Source organism: Miscanthus floridulus, chromosome 14 (genome assembly GCF_019320115.1).
Source record: "Miscanthus floridulus cultivar M001 chromosome 14, ASM1932011v1, whole genome shotgun sequence".
NCBI lineage: Eukaryota > Viridiplantae > Streptophyta > Magnoliopsida > Poales > Poaceae > Miscanthus > Miscanthus floridulus.
The window spans coordinates 8,571,927-8,592,164 of NC_089593.1; the positions used below are offsets into that span (position 1 = coordinate 8,571,927).

Sequence of the window (20,238 nt, forward strand, 5' to 3'; positions counted from 1 at the left end):
AGGGTACTTGTAGGGCGGTAGTACTTGGCCAGAAAAGCTTGTAAACATCAAAAGTTCATGGCGATGGACTTTGATAAACTGCCTTTGGATAATTCAGTGCTACATGCGCTATTATTCCATTGAGTTGCTCTAATTCTTTTGATTCCATGAAACTACTGTAACTCGTGTGTATGGATATTATGGACATTATGTTTATCAATTTCTCAAAAAAAAAGACATTATGTTTATCAATTTATCACGGTATTGGTCTTTTTTTTCAGTTCTTTTGGTTGAAATAAGTTTGTTGCTATAAGTTTCTCATTGTATTATTTTTTTTCTCATCGTTGATCTTTTTTTTTTTTTTTAAATGTGCACTTGTTTTCTTTGCTCCCACATCTTCTTTCCTTGTTAAAAAATTTACGGGAAAGCAAATGCTATGAGTTTGTAGTCAATGGAGTATGGATGAGTTTAGAAAAGCTTTGGAGGAATGGTGGGTGGAGGATCTTGGTTTTGAAGGGGATATTTTCACGTGGAGAAACAATCAATTCCAGGAAGATGGCTTTATTAGAGAACGGCTTGATCGTGCTGTGGCAAACCTGGAATGGAGATGTTTATTCCCTGAAGCACAAGTGGTAAACGGTGACCCACGTCATTCGGATCACCGCCCTCTCATTATCCAGACAAAGCCACCTGAGACGTTGCCTTGCCGCAGCGGTGGTGGCAGTTTTCGTTTTGAGGCAGCCTGGGTTGAGGAGGAAAAATGTAGGGAAGTGATTGAGAGCGCCTGGTTACAGGCCACGACAGGTGGTGGGGGTCTGAAGGTGGCGTCTGCTCTTACTGAGGTGGCAAGCAGCTTGTCCAACTGGAGTGCAAATGCGCTAGATGATATGGAGAAACACGGCGCAAGCGGTTGCAGCAGGAGCTTGAAAGTTGCCGTAGAGGTGTATGGAGTAAGGAGAATGTGGAAAAAGAAGGTGTGCTGTGCTACCGGCTGGAGAAAATAGAGGAACAGATTGATACCTATTGGCGTCAGAGAGCACATACTAAGTGGATGCAAATGGGAGATAAAAATACAGCGTTCTTTCATGCATCATGCTCGGAGAGAAAGAGGAAGAATAAAATAGGAAAACTAAAAAAGGAGACAGGGGGCTGGGTAGAGGAGGAGGAAGAGAAGAGGAGTTATATTACTAACTATTTTGTAAACCTTTTCAGGTCAGTTGGGAGCCATGATGCCCATCGGCTTCTCAACTGTGTTGTCCCAAGGGTTTCCCAACAAATGAATGAAGATCTCATGAGAGAGGAAATTGTAGCAGCTCTGAAGTCAGATTGGGAACCTCACCAGGCCCCGATGGTATGCCATCTCTCTTTTATAAGGAGTATTGGGATATTGTGGGAGATAGTATTGTTGATGAAGTCCTGCAAGTTTTGAATGGGGGGCCAATGCCTGAACATGGAAGTCCTGCAAGTTTTGAATTGGTGGGTGGGGTGGGGGGGTGGGGGGGGGGGGGGAATGCCTTAACACTGGAATGATACAACCATAGTGTTCATTCCAAAGGTGCGCAAGCTGGAAAATATCAAAGATTTAAGACCAATAAGCCTCTGCAATGTCATCTACAAACTTGTGTCAAAAGTAATTTCTAATCGTTTGAAGGGAACTCTTCCTGAGGTTGTGTCAGCATCACAAAGTGCTTTTGTCCCTGGACGGCTGATAACTGATAATATCTTGATAGCATATGAAATGACTCATTTCTTGAAGAAACGAAAGAAAGGAAATGTGGGATATGCAGCAAAAAATTGGACATGAGCAAGGCTTATGACAGGGTGAAATGGGGCTTTCTGTGGGAGATGTTGTTACGTTTGGGCTTCCATGAAGCTTGGGTAGAGCTGGTGATGAAATGTGTGACTACGGTTAAATATTGAATCTGAGTCAATGGACAGCTGACAATGGAATTTAGCCCGGAAAGAGGCCTGTGGCAAGGAAACCCGATCTCACCATACCTTTTCCTACTGTGTGCTGAGGGTTTTTCTGCTCTGTTGAGGAGAGAAGAAGAGGAAGGCAGACTGCATGGGATCCGAATCTGTTGGGGAGCTCCATCGGTAGCCATCTTCTTTTTGCTGATGACTCCCTAATCCTTTTTTTTGAAAGTAAATGACTTCCCTAATCCTATGTAAAGCCGATGCTACTGAGGCCCAGCGGTTGAAACAAGTTCTACAGATTTATGAGGAAGGGTCGGGACAGCTGATAAATGCGGATAAATCAGCAGTGATGTTCAGCCCCAATACTAGTGACGATGATAGACAAGGCGTGATGGAAGCACTCAGCATCCGATCAGAAACAATGAATGAAAGATACCTTGGTCTGCCGGTCTTTGTTGGGAGATCAAGGAGTAATGTTTTCTCCTACCAGAAGGATCGAATTTGGCAGAGAATCCAAGGATGGAAAGAAGGATTGTTATCTAGAGCCGGCAAAGAAATCTTAATCAAAGCTGTGGCACAGGCAACCCCAGTCTTTGCAATGTGCTGTTTCGACATTACAAAGGAAATGTGCAATCAAATCAGCTCCATGATGGCTCGGTTCTGGTGGAATAATCAAGATAAAGAAGGCAGCATGCATTGGGTGAGTTGGGAGACTTTAGTTAGTCCGAAAGCTGAAGGAGGATTGGGGTTTAGAGATCTCCATTCTTTTAACATGGCTATGCTTGCCAAGCAAGCCTGGAGACTCTTACAGAATCCCACGTCGCTCTGTGGTCGACTACTGAAAGCAAAATACTACCCAAATTCAGGTGTCCTGGAGGTGCAGGCGAGGCTGGGGTGTTCATATACATGGCGCAGCATCTGCATGGGTATCGAAACTCTGAAATAGGGGGTCATTTGGCGTGTGGGCGATCGACGTAGCATAAAGGTTTGGGAGGATCCATGGTGACCAAGGGGTACCACTAGAAAGCCAATCACGCCGAGAGGAAGAAACATGATTCGTACTGTTGACGAACTGATTGATCCAAGCACTGAGAAATGAGACTTTGAGCTCTTGAGCCAAACATTCTGGGAGGATGATGTTCAGATTATCAGAACAATTCCAGTTCACACAGATATGGATGACGTGGTGGGTTGGCATTTGTTCTGGGAGGATGATGTTCAGATTATCAGAACAATTCCAGTTCACACAGATATGGATGACGTGGTGGGTTGGCATTTTGATACAAAGGGTTGCTTCTCTGTGAAGTCAGCTTATAAGGTACACTGAGCAACTGTGATTAGAAACCAGGAAAGGCAGCAGGGATCGAGCTCTGGGGATGACACTGCTGATATAAAGTTTTGGGAATAGCCTGTGGAATCTTGATTGCCAACCAAAAGTGAAGCACTTTCTCTGGAGACTAAGCCACAACACTTTGGCTATGAGGAGAGTGCTCCAGAGGAGGGGGATGAAGCTTGATACACGCTGTTGCATGTGTGGTAGGCTTGATGAGGATGGAGGCCACCTGCTATTTAAATGTAAAGAAGTAAAGAAAGTTTGGCGGGAGCTGAATTTAGAGCAGGCAAGATGCAGGCTTGCTGAAGCCCAATCGGCCCGACATATGATGGAGATGGTTTTGAAGATGAAGGGGAAGGAGCAACTCACGGTAGTCATGATGCTATGGCTATGGTGGGGAGAGCGGAACAAGTGGAGAGAGGAAGGAAGGAGAAGAACTGCAGCTGAAATGGCCTATATTAGTGCATTCCATACTGATCTGGTGCTGAAGACTGACAGCCGGCTATTGTCGGAAAATTGTCAGAAGCGGAGATGGCAAAAGCCGAAGACTGGTGAGCTCAAGCTGAATACTGATGGTGCTTTTAACAGCGATAAGCATGACGGAGGATGGGGTTTCGTACTCCGTGATGATCAGGGGCAGGTTGTGAGTTCAGGAGCTAGGCGAGAAGATTTCCTCCTTGAGGCTTTTCAAGCAGAGTTGTTGGGCTGCCTCGAAGGCCTTCAGGAAGTAGCAAGGATGGGGATTTCATGCATTAATTTAGAAGTGGATGTTGCCCTGGTGAAAGAAGCAATCCTGACGGATGACTACAGACTAGCCTCCTCTGGTGGCGTGATCACGGAGATCAAGCATCTCATTGGAGCCGATTTCATGTCATGTACTGTTTCCGTTTGTAAACGGGATGGTAATAGTGTTGCGTATGCTCTTGCTGCATATGGTTGTAATCTCCCAAGTGGAAGCTATAACACTTGGGAGGAGGTTCCTTGTGTCGTTGAGGAATTGGTGACCAGCAATTTGGCTGGGTCAGATGAGTAATAAAAGTCCTGAAAGTTCGAAATAAGTTTGTTGCTATAAGTTTCTCGTTGTATTATTTTTTTTTCTCATCGTTGATCTTTTTTTTTAAATGTGCACTTGTTTTCTTTGCTCCCACATCTTCTTTCCTTGTTAAAAAATTTACGGGAAAGCAAGTACTTTTATTAGCCCAAGGCTGCAGGCGCATTTGTAGTTTATCCGTTCAAATAAACAGACAAACACACCCTGGGCTAATCAGCCCTGCTTCCAAACGACGGGACGGGGGAAAGGCCACCCTGGAAAAAACATAGGCCCACTAAAATCCCCGTGCGGGGCTTCTGGAGCCTGAGTTTATCTGGCTCTCCTCCCAAATGAAGCCTCTTGCTTGTGTTGGGCTGGGCTCAAACGGGCAGGCGCGTAGCTGGGCCGACGCGATGCCTACTACACCCGACCCTACTCCCGTATTCCCCTCCTCTCTTCCTGTCGAGGATTCAGGATCGTCTTGTGAGCGCTGAGGAAAGCCACCGGCGGCCGTCCGGACATCGGAGTCCGATTCGTCCCCGTTCCTGTGCCCCCGCCCCCACCCTATATAGGAGTAGGTAGATAGACAAGGAACTAGGGTAGGAACCACAGATCCCAGATTCGGCCACGCAACGCAGCCTGCCTTTTGCTCCACCCGATTCGATTATTCGTCTCGACGATTCATGGCCGCTGCGGCAGGAACCGCGCTCCTTCGATCTGTGGCGACCAAGATGAGGGGGATGACCGCCGCCCCCCGCGATCCGCACTGTGTCTTGCTTGGTGGCCGCCGGTCTGCCCCAATAGGCTCCCGCCGCCCTTTTAGTTCTTCCTCTCGCCCTAGCGCCATCGACAACAAGGTAAGCTTTGGCTGTTGCTAATTTTTATTTTTTTTATATATATAATTATTTGGTTTTTTTTAGTATATATACAATACATAAAGGAACAATCTTTCTACGAAAAACCCTACTTTTTGTTTTACGAGATATAACAAAAAAAAAGTAATCTGCTGTATTAATAGTGTGTATTTATTCTAACGGGAAAAAGGAAAGAAAATAAAAACTATAGCATATATATAAGCTTTGGCTGTTGCTAATTTTTATTTTTTATATAATGATTTGCTTTTTTTTAATATATACACAATGCATAAGAAAAAACCTACTGTTTTATGATGTAACAAAAAAAATCTGCTGTATTAATACTGTATATTTATTCTAACGGGGAAAAGGAAAGAAAACAAAAACCATAGATATATATTACATCTCTGTATGTATTTGGTTTCTTTCGTTAATTATAGGTTGTTTCATGTCTTATTTTCTTCTTCTGCTGCTTCATTCAGGATCTCTCTCAGAATAAGAATGTTCCAGGTCAATTGCACAGGTATGGACCCCCGCTCTTTCCTTCCAGGATATGCAATTGTATGAGGAATCACTAACTTGGTGTCCCACTAACTCGGCGCCCCTGCCCCACATGTCATTAATACAAAACCACCAACCGGTTCCCCTTATGGAGCCATAATTTATCATGAATTCTTTCCAATTTTTGGAGCTCCAAATGTTTTCATTATAATTGACAACTTGTTGCTTGCATTTGTGATTTTCAGTGCAAAGTCTGCACCCATGCCAACTGCAACCAAATTTCTTTGCTTGGCTGTTATTGGCTACTTAGCTTTTTTTTACGGTTGGGCGAAACCGAGATTGGAAGCATTGAGCGACGAATTGGTTGCTCTTCGTAGAGAGAGGTCAATCCTGATCAAAGCTGTGGAGGAGTGCCAAAGGACACACATTAAAGCCCGAGATGACTCAATCGATCCTTCTCAAGCCCAAATCACGCAAGCTTTAGGTATTAGTCTTTTACACCATCGGTTCCTTTCTTTTAAGTTGTGCTGAGTTGAATTCATGACTAATAAGCCAACATTTTGGGCCGGGCAAAATTGGGGCGAGCATTTGGGCTGCCCACTTTTGCTTTCAAAATGTTTTGGCCAGCCAGAATTTTCTTTGGGGAAAAAAGTTTGGCCTCCAAACAAATAGTGGCCAAAATTTCTTGGGGACAAGGGGTGACCAAATTTTGTCTTGGTACACTAAGGCCTAGAACCAAACACATCCTTGCTACAAGAAAAGATATGGCACACCCTTCCATGTTACAAGGAAAGATATGACACATTGTATTTGTATTTGAGACTTTTCCTACGTAATCTTGTTAAAAGTACACTACAAGAGTAATTACGAGGACTAGAAGTTTAGTTTTGGAGACCGCGTCGAGTCAAACTGTACATTTCATGTTGAAAATTGGGAGGTAGTATTTACCTTCATTGGTTAACTATGCAATAAGTAAACCAAAATGATATTTCATAGTCGCCAACATTGATGTAGAGCCCATGGGAACCATGTAGGTAGCCAATTGTGAAGTGCTAAACTGACAAAGATGTCTGTATAAACCAACCACACTAACCTTGCAAAAACTTTTCTAATTGCTCTATTACCCTTTCTGTGGGGGGGGGGGGGGGGGGGGGGGGGGGGTGGGGGGGGCATTTTTATAATGTATACTGGTTTCACTAGTCCTAGTCTAGAAATAATACTTGCATCTTAAAAACATTCCAGGAATCATAATCAAGAGAGAGACGGAAAATGTTGAAAGCAGAATCTATCAAGTTCCACAGAATGGTTAATAACTAGGAAAAAAAGAGAATTCCACTATATAGACAGATGACTATGACTAAAAGCATGCCAAAACAATGAAGCAGCACATACTATGGTAGAGGTATTTTTTATGCAAAAGTTATAGCCTTCTAGGTAGGCAATTAAGGATTTTTGATGCAAAAGTTATAGCCTTCTAGGTAGGCAATTAAGGGCATACAATCATGTTCATGGCAAGCGTGTCAGTTTGCAAATCCATCTTCTTAACAGCACAATTGATCTCTACAGTTATGTTAGATATATAGGATTAGAAGTTATTGTGTATAACCAAAAATGTTTCTTTTCCGTAAGAAAATAGAGAGCCTTTCTGAAGAAAGATATTGTTCCTTATAGGGACATATCAATGTACTCCTGAAAGCAGGTGAGTATCATAGTTGACATGAGAGGGTTGGAAGCAATGAAGCATAGGTTTTGCATTAGATTCCTGAAGTTTCCTCTGCTTCGTATAAGGATTTGATCCCTAATCTTGCAAAGGAAGTGAACATTCAGCCAAAAATTAAGACTGTTTTATTTAACATGTACACTTGTAAGATCATAAACCCCCAAAAAACTTGACCAACAAATTTGGCATGTAAGGCAATTGATCTGGTGCATTTAAGGTAACAGAGAGTACAACCATCCATTGTTCAAACACTACATTTACAACTGGAATCAGGGAATTTCTCGTGACATGGTTTCAATTGAACCAATAATCTCTACAGGCATTGGTGGGAGTTCCCAAAGGAGTTGAGAGGGGGCCAGTGAGAGTGCAGATTAGCATTGCATACAGCAATTATGTAGTGAAATTCGCTATTGCTGAAACAAGTTTAGGAGGTTATTAGTGGGGGCCATGGCCCTCCTTGGCCTTAAAAGAAGCTCCACCACTCTGTCTACAGATAGAAACTCGCCTTATCACTGCAAACACAATAGAAGCTTGTTGTGAGTAATCGTGAACAGCATAGGCCACAGTTGCTGTATGAAATTTAAAGTCACAACATCAAATCTCTCTCTCTCTCTCTCGTTAGAGGCACACATATATAATAACATTTATGTTGTGTTGCACTCTATCAGTGCAACTATTGCTAACTCTAATTGGTCTGTGCTACATGCAGGACAAGGTAAGGAGAGTGGTGGATGCGCTTATTAGATGATCCTTGGAGCAATGCAGGAATTGAGGTGAGAGTCAGACTTCACTGTTCCTTTTCTTAAAAAAAAGACTGGACAATGTCACCTTGGTTAAGCTTTCTATAAAAGCAGGGCCAGGTCCCTTGGTCTAAAAAAAAGTGTCACCTTGGTTATGATACTGTGACATGTTTCTTAGTTACTTTATGATGTCACGCTTTGCTATTTTGGCCTTGTTCGCTTGTCTTATGAGCCGTACTATTTCAACGAACGAACAGTGTTTTTCTCTCACAACAAATAGCCATGTCTTTTCAGCAAAGTGAACAGGGCCTTTGTTAGAGGGTGGCGCTTGTGTTGTCTTGTCTCATCAAGAAGTGGAAGTCCAAACATGTACAGAGAGGTTACTAAGTTACAATCCCATCCGGCAGTTTGCTATTATTGTATTATTATGATTTAGTGATGTCATCAAGTTTTGTCGCCATTATCGATTATGGTAAGATAAACGCAATCTATAGATCCAGAGAAAAAAGCAATACCAATGTGTGCTCGTCAGCTTACTAATAATCTGTAAATACAGTGGTACAGTACTTGTGATAACTGAACAGTCCCAGACATACAGGAGCGTAGCACAATACTCTGTTCCTTGTATAATGGAATGCAATAAGCAAGTACCTGCACAAGCGTCTGCTAACTAAAGAGATACTCCTCTGTCCTGATATACGAGGAATCCTGTTTTGTCCTAAGTCAAATTTTACATTAACTTTGACCAAGTTTATAGAAAAGATGAAAAATATGTAGGACTTGAAATTAACTTAATTAGATACATTATGGATGTTAATATTCTTTGATATAAACTTAGTGAAAGTTACTATAGTTTGACTTACAGCAAAACTGGATTCCTTATATGTTTGACTTAGGACAAAAAAAAAAAAACTATTCATTGTTGACTTTATGTTATGGCCGGAATAGTATAGAGGAGAAAGAAGAAGCAGAGTGCTGAGTCGAGCAACGTGGGTAGGCCCATGATTGTGGCTGCGGTTAAGCCAGAAGCTTCAGGCACAGGATAGGGAGGTTCAGCTAGGTGTGTCATGTGTGTGTCTGTATGATTCTATACCTACTAATAAAGAGGCAAAAAATTTTGGTCATTTTTTTTCGTCTATCTATTTTTTTTCATCCACCTCTTTCTAACTACCGATAGTTCTAACTACCGATAGTCAAGAGTTTCTTTTATCCAGACTTATATATATAGCCTGTGCTTAAACGAATTAGAACAACTATTGTCTAGCGTAATACGGAGTCCGATTTCAAAATGTATCGGATATTTTGCAAGAATAGGAGTACGTGAAAGAAAATTTGGAAAGAAAAAGTAAGTAAAAATAGAGGAACAAAAAACAAGTGGAACACGGAAAAATAAATAAAGAGGAGCATACGGACACGGTAGGGAAAAATCACGTAAGAGTCTAGGTCATGTGAATTAGGATTCTTTTTGCTAAAAAAATAGAATTCCTTTCTTTGTGGTTTAATATTAAGGAAAGATTTGTCTTATTTTTTTCTATTTTCTATTTGAATTAGGATTCCTATTCAGGTTATTTAGAATAAATGTATCTATTTGGATTAGGAATCCTAACCCTTAAAATTTATATCGAAGTTGTGCATATTTATCCATATAATATAGGAGGGATGAGATAGTTTTCACATTATTTATTATGGGTATAGCTAGATATATGGAACGTACGGACACATGGCGTGCTCCCAGTAAAAATTTCATCCAGCCCGATCCGTCTTTGTTTTTCCGTGTCCTTTTCCTCCCCAGCGTCCGATTTTCCTTCTTCTTTTCTTTTTCTTTCCATCTTCCATCTCTGTTTCTCCGTTGATTTGTGCTGTCCGCGTTCATCCATGATTGTTTTATTTCTCTCCCGTCCTTTTCCGGTAGGACGTTCCTCCGAGCTGCTGGCGTTTTTGTCGTTTTTTTTTATTGATGAGTATCTCTAATCCAATCTTTTTCTTATATAGAGATAAGCATATTAAAATAAAAAATAAGTATAGTTTCACGATTTTTTGAACCTTGATCCATCCTTCCTAATAAACAAATATTCTCACCACTAAATTATCAATATCGTTTTAATTAGAAATAATCATGATCTATGTCTAAATAAGCTAAGCAGTTTCTCGTTCAATCTAATTAAAATAAATATATCTGGAAAATGTATATATATACAAGTGCTATCCTCGACGAGGGCTGCCATGTTGAAATCGAGAGAGGTCTTCGTCGTAAAAGCATCAACCGACAAATCAATTCCTAACATGACGGCAACTAACGTCTTAGTTCTTACTTACTTTAATCAGATATTACAATTACTCCATTCATTCTAAATTATAAGATGTTTTGGTTTTTCTAGGTATATTGTTTTTATTATGAATTTAGACACTAAGTGCATAGCAAGAACAATATATCTAGGTGCTATGCACAATTTGATTCCGTAACTTTCGTGCTGCCCCAGATAAAAAAAGAGAAGACCATATACATGTGGCTAGGTGTAGTGATGTGGGCAACCATAAAACATGATCGATTTATTTTCGTGCTGCTGTATATACAAGCCAGATAAAAAAGGTCATATATCTGTGCCTAGGTGTAGTGACGTGGGCAACAATAAAACATGATTGATTTTTTATTATCCAAACCAAAAAAAATTAATTATTATATATAAATCTTTCATTTTATTTTTCGTTGCTAGTAGGTATAAAGTCCCAAACTCGAGCAGGACAACTCATACGAGTGCCCCCCTGTTGCGCTCTGCGCGTGCCTTTCCCTCAAGCTAGACGGCGCCTGTACGACGGCAGTCGTGGAAGCGAAATAGATGTTACCTTATTTTAAAATCTTTGTAGACATTTGCTTGTATGATACTTGTCGGCACAGTGAAGACAAACAAATGTATGTTACCTTGTTACGTCCTGTTGATTGCAATTGTTAGTATATGTGTTTTCTTGAAGAGGACGTCTTGATAACATTTGATAGATATTTGATGTTGGTTCCCAATAATTGCATCGCGATACTTTCATTGCATAGGGTGGGCAAAGGAGGCTAATAATCGGTGGGCAAAGGAGACTATTAAAATGGAAACGATAATGATACATCACGGATAATGATACATCACGGACGTCTGTTCGTTCAGACGGACCGACACACCCGCGCTGTGCGCCATGCGCCTAAACCCGTGTCACACACCCCCGTCCCACTCCGTGCTCGCTGCTGCCGCCCCACTCCGCCTCGCTCCCTCCCTCCCGTCGCACGCACAGCCTACTCCCACCAGTCGCGCGCACTGCCGGCCCGGCTGAGCCAACAGGTGCTCGCGTGCCGCCGCTGGTGCTGGTGTACGTTGGTGCCGCTCGTGCGCCGCCAGTTCCCACCACGACGCCTAGAATCGACCGGTCCTGGCCTTCCCTATGTTGCAAAACACATGTTTGAAGTATTTCAGATGTTTCAAAGGTATATTTCTGATGTTTTATATGGACGTTGCAATGGTAGTTTTCGGATGTTGCACATGTTACAATGGTTATACGTGTATGTTGTAAGAGTTTGTTCAAAATGTTTCATCTGTTTCAGACGCATGTTGCAAGTATTTTATCTGGATGTTGCATATGTTGCAATGGCTATGATGCAAATGTATGTTCCAAATATTTCATCTTTCAGACTATGTTGCAATTTTGTTTCATCTGAGTGTTTCAAAAGTAAATCTGGATGTAGGGCCGTTGAGCGGGGAAGAAAGAGGTAGCGTGGGAGCCATGGCGGCATCAATGTGGGGAGGAGGCGCAGGCCACACAGCGCCGGTGTGGAAGAGGTTGGCGCAGCGGAGCGGTCATACATCCGCGGTTGTAGGGCTTGGAAGAGGTTGGCGCGAAGCAGTGTGGAAGAGACGGGCGAGGCACTGGTGTGGAAGAGACGGGGCCGAGTCATCTGTGCGGTGTGGGCGCAGCGGAGCGGTCCGAACACGGGCTCGGGCGGCGCGTGAATCTGAGAGACCAGGGCAGAGGGCGCGGGCGTCCGGACGCGCACAACCATCTAGACGTCCGGGCGCTAGTCTTTCTGAAATGGAAAAGCATATTACAGAATAGCATCGAAAAGTATATTGCCGTGGAAAAGTATATTGTATATTGCCGGTATTTGCCGTGGAAAAGTATATTGCTGAGTAGTAAGATGGGTGTATTGTTATACTATTTACTCAGGAGCAATATAAAGAACTATGATACTCTTCTATCTATCTACTAGAATCATGCCCGTGCGTTGCACGGGAGTCGTAAGTTTTTGCCAACGCCTGTATGTGGCTGCAGCTTATGTCTGTGATATCTGCCTGTCTCCTTCCACCATACAAGCGGTGGAGGCACTGCTATCTAGACCATGTTGCTGGTTTCAGACCACACCATTGGAGGAAGGTGGCTCGTTGGTGGCATGTTTTTTTTTTTAAAAAAAAATTCAATTCACACCCAGGCCACAATAATGATTAGTCCACAACGTCTTCTTACATGTCATGTGTCCCTGGACCTGAACTGAGAGAGAATGGATGTTTATTCTATACTGATTGAAAAGGTTTCTCATGTGATTGTTCTACATTTGTTTCTTCATATCTTGACTTGAAGCTCATAGCCTGTTTCAATCTTCTATCACACTGAAACATAGGGAACAGATGACCAATATAAGCAATTGAACAACAAGATATGGAGGTGCTGGAGGCCTGTAGCACCCAAAGGTACAATAGTATCAACTCTGAAATATTTGCAGTCTCACTTTCTCAATTGACTTTGAGGCTAAGATCTTGCAGATGGCGTGATATCGTTTCTGCATGCACCATTGCCAAGTATACCTATTGACAAGTGTTAAAGCGTGATTAAATTAATCAGTAATTATGAAAGTGCATAGGAATTATTAGAGTCTAATTTTCAGTGCAAATCTGAGGGAGAGAATAGAACTTGTGAGTCACCTTTGCAACCCGGAAGAGAGGAGCCCTGTGCAGGAGAGGCGTCACTGCGTCAGAATGGGCAGCGATCCATATGATTGGAAAACCAGGTGCAGGAGGCGGCCTAACATCGCCCCAGCAGCCAACAGAGAGAGGCGAGGAGGAGGCGACAGTGGAGGCGGGACCCAGAGCTGCCGTAGCCGAATCTCGTTCGCCCTCGTCCGTGCAGCTCTAGCTGAGCACCAATGCGACCTTAGCCAAGCCAGGAGGCAGCCATGGCGAGTTGGAGCGCCCGCGAGCCTGAGCAGCACCACCGGGACGCGGCGATGGCGGCGCTCGCGCATCGAGGCACGCGGGCCGGCGGTCTCTCACGATACAGCCTGGATCGTGTGGTGGTACGACGGCACTGAGGTTGTTCGCCACCACGGTGCCAAAGCCAATGCATGGAGCGCCGCAGACGATAACCATAGAGATTTTTTAGGTGTAGAGATTACTTATACACACCTAGAAAATAGCCAAGGTTATCGTCGGATGAAACTAACGGATCGCCCCGCCTGCGGAGTCTGTGTCTGTCGGGTGCAAACACAGGCTCAGGTGCCACCTCGACGTTTATTTAATCAAGCAAGCACGTACGAGCTCACCGGTTTAATTCCAAAAAGAAAAGTTTAATTCCAAAACAACGTATAGGACCAGTTTAATTTGGAAGCACGTCGTAATCTGAAAAATCAAGCTGCTCCTTGGTCGTTTCTCTGGACGCCTCCCCCAAGCAACCGTCCAACATCACCTGCTGCTGGCTTTTTGCGTGCTACCTGGCCGCTCAGCGAACAACACTTAACTTTCATCAACTATCTGTCTGTCAACTCGAATTTGCTATTTTTAGGATTTTGCTAAATATGTTTATCTTTGATAATTATTCTTTTCCACTATGGTCTCCAGGCTATTACGGGTTAATCGAATGGAAAATAATAATTCTCGCGCATAGTAGTGAGATAAAAGACTAACACCACCCATGCAAGTAAAAAACGGAACATCCTTTTACTATATTGCTTGGAGCTCAAGATGGCACTGCGGCAGGCCATAATTCGTCGTATGCATGTCTCTGAGCTACGCAACCTTAGCTGCAACGAGTTTCTGCGCAAGAGAACCAAGTACTACAACCAGGTGTCATTGCCCCGCTGAATGGATTTTAAAATAGTTTAGAGTTCCAAATAAAAAAAATTATTTATTAACTTTGTATTATTTTGTAAAAATGATTAATTTGTCATTGTAGACGTGGGCAAAAATTTATTGGGCATGCATTCTACCTTTTGCCAACTAGGAGTAGCAACTTAACTCTCAATTGCTTAAAAGTTTCTGGCTTGACTCTAGAATATATTTCTAGTTTATTCATGCATGCGTGTGCTTTGTATCAAATATGAATAACTCACCCTTATCGCCTACTCCCTCTGTCCACGAAAAAATATAATTATGGGATCTGTACCGGTCAAGCTCACTCGAGTTTGACTAAGTTTATAGAAAATAATATTAACATTTATGTCTCCAAATAAATTTATTATAAAAATATATTTTATAACTAATCTAATGATATTTATTTTGTATCATGAATATTAGTATTTTTTTATAAACTTTAGAAAAAATTCAATCGGTTTGACTTCTCGAATAGCAAGAATTGCATTCTTTTGTGAATGGAGGGAGTAATATATAAGCAATGTTGTGTTGTTGACCATTTTTGTTTGCCAAATTGTAGTATTCAAGATTAAATTTGGATTTCACTAATCATTGAATGCCCAAAACGCTCGCGCACACCCTCTAGAAGGAGTCAAGGAGAGTGCGAGCACGCCTGCCACCACTACTCGGGGCTAGGGGCTCGCCAGGGCCCAGACTGCCGAGCGAAGGTAGCCCGAGCCTAACTCCAACCTAGTGCGGACTCGAGCCAGCACTCGAATGATCGATCAACGTCCCGAGCCACGGGCATCCTACTAGGCATCCGAGGTCTAGAAGGTACGGGATTCCATGGCGCTTGCCCGTTCAACGGGGGCGATGCATTGTCGGCCACTCCTTTGACAGGGTCACGCAATCGGCGTGACACAACAGGACAAGTGACTTCACCAACTCCAGGGGCAACGGGCTCCAGGGCCCACTCATCAGCCCCTAGGTGGAGGCTATTTCCCATCCAAGCAAGCCTCGAGAAGGTTCAACCGGGGGAGGCTGCGCCGCAGCAGACATGCCTTGACGGTCAAGTGCTAGGTGATGGCAGCAGTATCAGGCGGCGGCCGTGTCTCCCTTGGGTGTTTGAGTACCCGAGCCATCGGATACCCACACATCAACTTCCAGCGAACAACCACAATGCTTGTCGCGGTTATGAACCTGTGATCGAGGTCATATTGTGTGATTTTTTTAACACTTTTTATAAACTAATTTTAAATCTAACACTGTTTATTTTTTTTTTCAAAACTAACACTTTTGGCCGCGCCTATTTCCCTGGCGCGGCGAAACGCCTATGCCGCGCCATGCATGGTGGTGCGGCAAGAGAGATGACGTGGTGATGACCGGGGCGCTGACCGGTGACGTGGCAGGGTCTGCCGCGCCACCGATCTTGGCGTGGCTCTGTCGCGCCTTGATCGGTGGCGCGGTAGAGCCCACGACGCCCCGATGATGACTGTGAGACTGCAGGGCACCGCGCGGGCAAAGGTCGATGGAGTGGGCACACCTACTGCAGGAGCTGACACCTTTCCACGGCGTGCATAGTGCTGCCTCGGAGAGCATCGGGTCCAACGCCATCAGCTTGACAGGAGAGGGTGAGCAGTAGCGTGTGGGCTGAGCCAGGGCATCGTTGGCACGTGTCTCCTGCACTGCGTGCGGTGCGCTGACGCCTACGTGACTCTAGAAAGGAACACGTCACATCACCGACGATAATGGCACCCCTCGATTCCCGTGCACGAAAAGCCGGCCTGGAGCCACGGCCCAGCCGGGGGTCACGTGTGACACGATGGTCGATCTATTTCTAGAGATCACACGGATCAGCTAACCACACGAGCAAACCGCTGGTGCAAGCGAAGGGTGTCGCACGCGATGCGTTGTGAGACGGTGTCACATAGAATTTTTTTGCCAGTATGGTCGTGCTGTTCCTCCCTCCCTCCCTCCCTCCGGTCATAGCACAGCAGGCTTGCCGATCCAATCAATCAAATGCAGAGATGATGAATCTGACCACACTACATCATGCATTGGTGATGGGTGAGTGTGAAGCAGGAGGAGCAGGTCACGATTGGAATGCAAACGAGAGCAGGACTGCCCACAAGCAAAACGCGTGTCACCTTGAGGCGATAGATTTGGGTGTTTGGAGAGTCACTCGTGATGGGATGAAACCCATTAAGAATCCCGATAAACCCACAATGAGTGAAAAAAGAAATTCATTTTAATGCTAGAGCTAAAAATTGCTTGTTTGAATCTTTTAGCATGGATGTGTTTAACCAAGTGTTCACTTTAAATACGACACATGAAATTTGGTTAAAACTCTAAGAGCTCCATGACGGCACAACTAATGTCCGTGAGCAAAAACATTGTCTAGCTAAACAAAATTATGATTCCTTTAAAATAAATGATGATGAGCTTGTTCGTGATATGTATTCTTGTTTGAATCTAATTATCAATGAGCTTCATTCAATAGGATTAACGAAGCTAGATGATACGGATATCGTGAGGAAGATCATCCCCGTGCTACCACAAAAGAAATATGCAAGCATCATCACCATCCTTCACAACATGGAGGACTTGAGCACCATGACCCTGGCCATAGTCATTGGCAAGATAGTGGCATTTGAAATATCATAGAAGATGGGTCAAGAAGAAGCCTTGTCATCAAGCAAAGGCAAAGCTCTCGCATGTAGTGAGAAAAAGAAGATGAAGGGCAAGCAAGTTGAGACAAGCTCAAGCTCAAGCTCCTCAAGTGAAGATGAAGAAGAAGATGAGGATGATGATGACGAAGATTTAAGTGATGATGATCAATCTTCCTCCTCCACCTCCGACCTTGATGAAGAATCAATCAAACTTATCAATAAGGTGGAGAAGATGATCCAAAGGCTCAATGTCAAGGGTGTGCCCATCCAAATTCAAGATTTCATTTTCACCAATCCAAGAAATGAGCAAAGAAAGAAAGAATGCTATGGATGCGGCGAGTTGGGGCACTTTGTGGAAGTTTATCCAAATAAGCCCACACCCAAGACAAATAAGAAGGTGTGTAAGGACTAAGACCTCACATCAATAAGGTCATGGGATGATTCTTCAAGTAAAGAAGAAGACCATCACAAGAGGCAAGGCCACAAGCACTCATTATCAAGCTCTTCTCGTGTGTGCCTTATGGCACGAGGTAACGAAAGCTCATCCTCTAGTGAGAGTGAGAGTGATGATGAAATGCCTTCTCTTAATGAACTTGTGCAAGAAAATCTTAAATATGCTAAGGCTTGCACTAGCCAACAAAAGAAGCTAAAAATATTGTAATAAAAGCTAGATAGTTCACAAGAAGCATATAATACCTTGCTTGAACAATATGAGACATTTGCTAATCTCAATATTGAACTATCTACTAAAATTGAGCAACTTGAGGCTAGTGCAACAACAAATGCATGCACAATCAATGATGAGTAACTTGTAAAGAAAAATAAAAATTTAAAAAAAGTTAGCTAGCTCACAAGATGCTTATAAAAGTTCACTTGCTAAAATGGAAACCATGTGCAAACATTATGATGATCTAACTAATAAAGTTGCTAATCTTGAAGCCATCGGTACAACCCTCACCAAGGCACCTAAAAAGAAAAGTTCTATCTTTGACATGCCTAAAAAGGATGCTTCTACTTCTTGCAATGATTTATGTTTAGACTCACCCTTGTGCAACCAAGTTTGTGTTGAGAAAGTTGTTGTAGATACATGCACACAAGATGTCACAATGGAGAATGAGCAACTCAAGCAAGAAGTGGCTCGCCTCACCAAGGACTTGACTCAAGTAAAAGGCAAGACAGAGCAAGCCCAACTTCATCAAGATAACACCGTTAAGGGAGTGAAAAAGCTTGATGAAGGACAAACCGTGGTTTGCTACGTATGCCACAAGGAAGGCCACAAGTCCTATGAGTACAACATGAAGAACGGGGGAGGAGAAAAGAAGAAAGAGAAAAACAAAAGGCAAACAAGCAAGCTCTCCAACACCTACACCAACAAGGTGGACAAAAAGGCCTCCACACCCTATCTTTTGAAGAAGAAGAAAAATGACAAGGTGGTGGCCATCAAGGTGAACAAGCAAGCCAACAATGGGGCCAAACACATTTGGGTGCCAAAGGAGATCATTTCCAACATGAAGAGCACCAAGAAGGTTTGGATCCCGAAAGGAAAGTGAGAAGTCCTATGGACTTCAGGGAATTTGGAGACTTGGCAAAGTATGGGTGCATTTCATGGGGTGCATCACATTGGATCATGTCAATTGCCAAGTGGGTTAGTGAATACTATGGACCCAAATTCTCCTTCCCATGTTAGGTAACTAGATTTAATTTCTTGCCATCTCAATTAGCATCTAGTTCCTTTTCATGCCTAGGTTTGCATTTGCATGTTTAATCTTTTATCTTGCATACACTAGGTATATCTTATGGTAGGCTTGCTCGGTTTCACTCTTAACCCTTGGAGCAAACCTACATGGTTTAAATTGCTTAGGAGCACGACACATAGCTTGTTTTACAATTGTTCATCTAATATGTGCCAAAGTTCAAATTATAGATAATTTCTCCTGAATATCACCTTTGAAAATGATTCTCACATTCATGTGATGTCATCTTTCAAGTGGTATTTTTTATTCTAAAATCAATGTGCATGTCTCCTACAAGTATTCCATACTTGTGTGCACAAATTTAGGGGGAGGTTACTCTACAAGTTGGATGCTTTGAGACTAACACCTTTTCAAGCTTATCATGTGTGTAGTAGTCTCATTGCAAGGAAAATGGAATCCCCGGAGTTAAGCATCATACTTCAAATATCCACCACCTATTGCAAGTGGTATAAATCAAATTGGTTTCCACATGTGGTATTTTTAAACCGATATCATCATGTTGATTTCACTTTGGTATTTATATGCTTTCTCCATGCATTATATAGATTAAACTCCCTTGAGCATTAATTTGCCAATTATGCATAAACTACATTCTCCATTATATGTATGCATATATTTAGGGGGAGCTTAGTCTATGTAATGTGAGAGTCAAATTTTGTGATCTATTCCACTCCACATACAAAGGATCACAAAGTTTGACCCTCCTTTGTGCTACTAATGTCTTCCTTTTCGGTGTTTGATTCCAAAGGGGGAGAATTTGTAGGACCAAAAGCAAGCCCGATCATAATAATTTACAAGTGGTAATGGTTTGAGAAAGGGAGATTAGTGGATTATGGAGTTAGGGGGAGGCTCAAATCCATAATGCCACATGGGGATATTTGCAAGGGCAAGATAAGTTTCCAAAGATGTTTACATGTGGTATCTTTTAGCATCATATAACCTTGCCCTTTGCATTGCATCCTAGCAAGTAAATAGTTCTTAAATTCCAACATTTTTATTATTTGCTTGTTTTGGTTGTGTTGTCATCAATCACCAAAATGGGGAAGATTGTAAGGAAAATGGACCCTAGGCCCATTTACTTTGGATTTTGGTGTTTGATGACCAACACAACCAAATTGGACTAATGAATTTGCAAGTAATTGTTTTGTAGTCCAATAGGGTGCAAGACGTAACTTGGACAAAGGTGACTTGATGATCCCATGATCAACACCATAAGCAAGACCCTAGAAGCACAAGAGAAGACCCAAGATATCAAGCATAGTCTAAGCATGAAGATAGGAACCAAGCCGGACGTAAGATCATGAAGAAACAAGCTCAGTAGAGGTGACCGGATGCGGCCCTTATAAGGACTGGACGTGTCCGATCAGTTGCTCGGCAATAGCAGGCGTCAGCTGCTATGACCGGATGCTGAGCGAAGCAGTGATCGGACACACCGAATTCACTGTTCATCGTCACGGCAATGTTTTCAGCATGACCGGACGCAGCGGCACTAGACGACCGGATGTACAAAGTACAACGTTTGATCGAGTCTAGAGAGGTTCTAGAGCGGCGCCAGTGCGACTAGACGTGTCCGATCGAGTGAGACCGGACTCGGCCCAGAGTCCGAGCAACGCGCGTGCTCTAACGGTTGGGACGACCAGACG

The 20,238-nt window shown here is 43.1% G+C and overlaps 2 protein-coding genes across 3 annotated transcripts; both read left to right on the forward strand.

Moving 5' to 3' along the window:
- Nucleotides 1-3,677: 3,677 nt before the first annotated feature.
- LOC136502975 (uncharacterized) lies at nt 3,678-4,262 on the forward strand. Its single transcript, XM_066498208.1, has one exon. It carries the CDS (start codon nt 3,678-3,680, stop codon nt 4,260-4,262), a length of 585 nt encoding a protein of 194 aa, XP_066354305.1.
- A 464-nt stretch (nt 4,263-4,726) lies between these two features.
- On the forward strand, nt 4,727-8,617 carry LOC136504296 (uncharacterized). 2 transcript variants are annotated; one of them, XM_066499165.1, is made up of 5 exons: nt 4,727-5,116; nt 5,596-5,636; nt 5,860-6,098; nt 8,044-8,107; nt 8,355-8,617. In XM_066499165.1, the coding sequence occupies exons 1-4, from the start codon at nt 4,943-4,945 to the stop codon at nt 8,076-8,078; spliced, it is 489 nt and encodes a 162-aa protein (XP_066355262.1). In that variant the 5' UTR covers nt 4,727-4,942; the 3' UTR covers nt 8,079-8,107; nt 8,355-8,617. The 2 variants fall into 2 exon arrangements, with proteins under 2 accessions (XP_066355262.1, XP_066355261.1); XM_066499164.1 differs by having other exon boundaries at nt 8,369-8,617.
- The last annotated feature ends 11,621 nt before the right edge of the window (nt 8,618-20,238 follow it).

Bases quoted from the DNA above. Each gene is read 5' to 3' on its own strand.
- LOC136502975 (XM_066498208.1), top strand. From the start codon at position 3,678: ATGGCCTATATTAGTGCATTCCATACTGATCTGGTGCTGAAGACTGAC.
- LOC136504296 (XM_066499165.1), top strand. From the start codon at position 4,943: ATGGCCGCTGCGGCAGGAACCGCGCTCCTTCGATCTGTGGCGACCAAG. The intron at 5,117-5,595 runs GTAAGCTTTGGC...TGCTTCATTCAG, and splicing joins CTAGCGCCATCGACAACAAG to GATCTCTCTCAGAATAAGAA. The intron at 5,637-5,859 runs GTATGGACCCCC...TGTGATTTTCAG, and splicing joins GTTCCAGGTCAATTGCACAG to TGCAAAGTCTGCACCCATGC.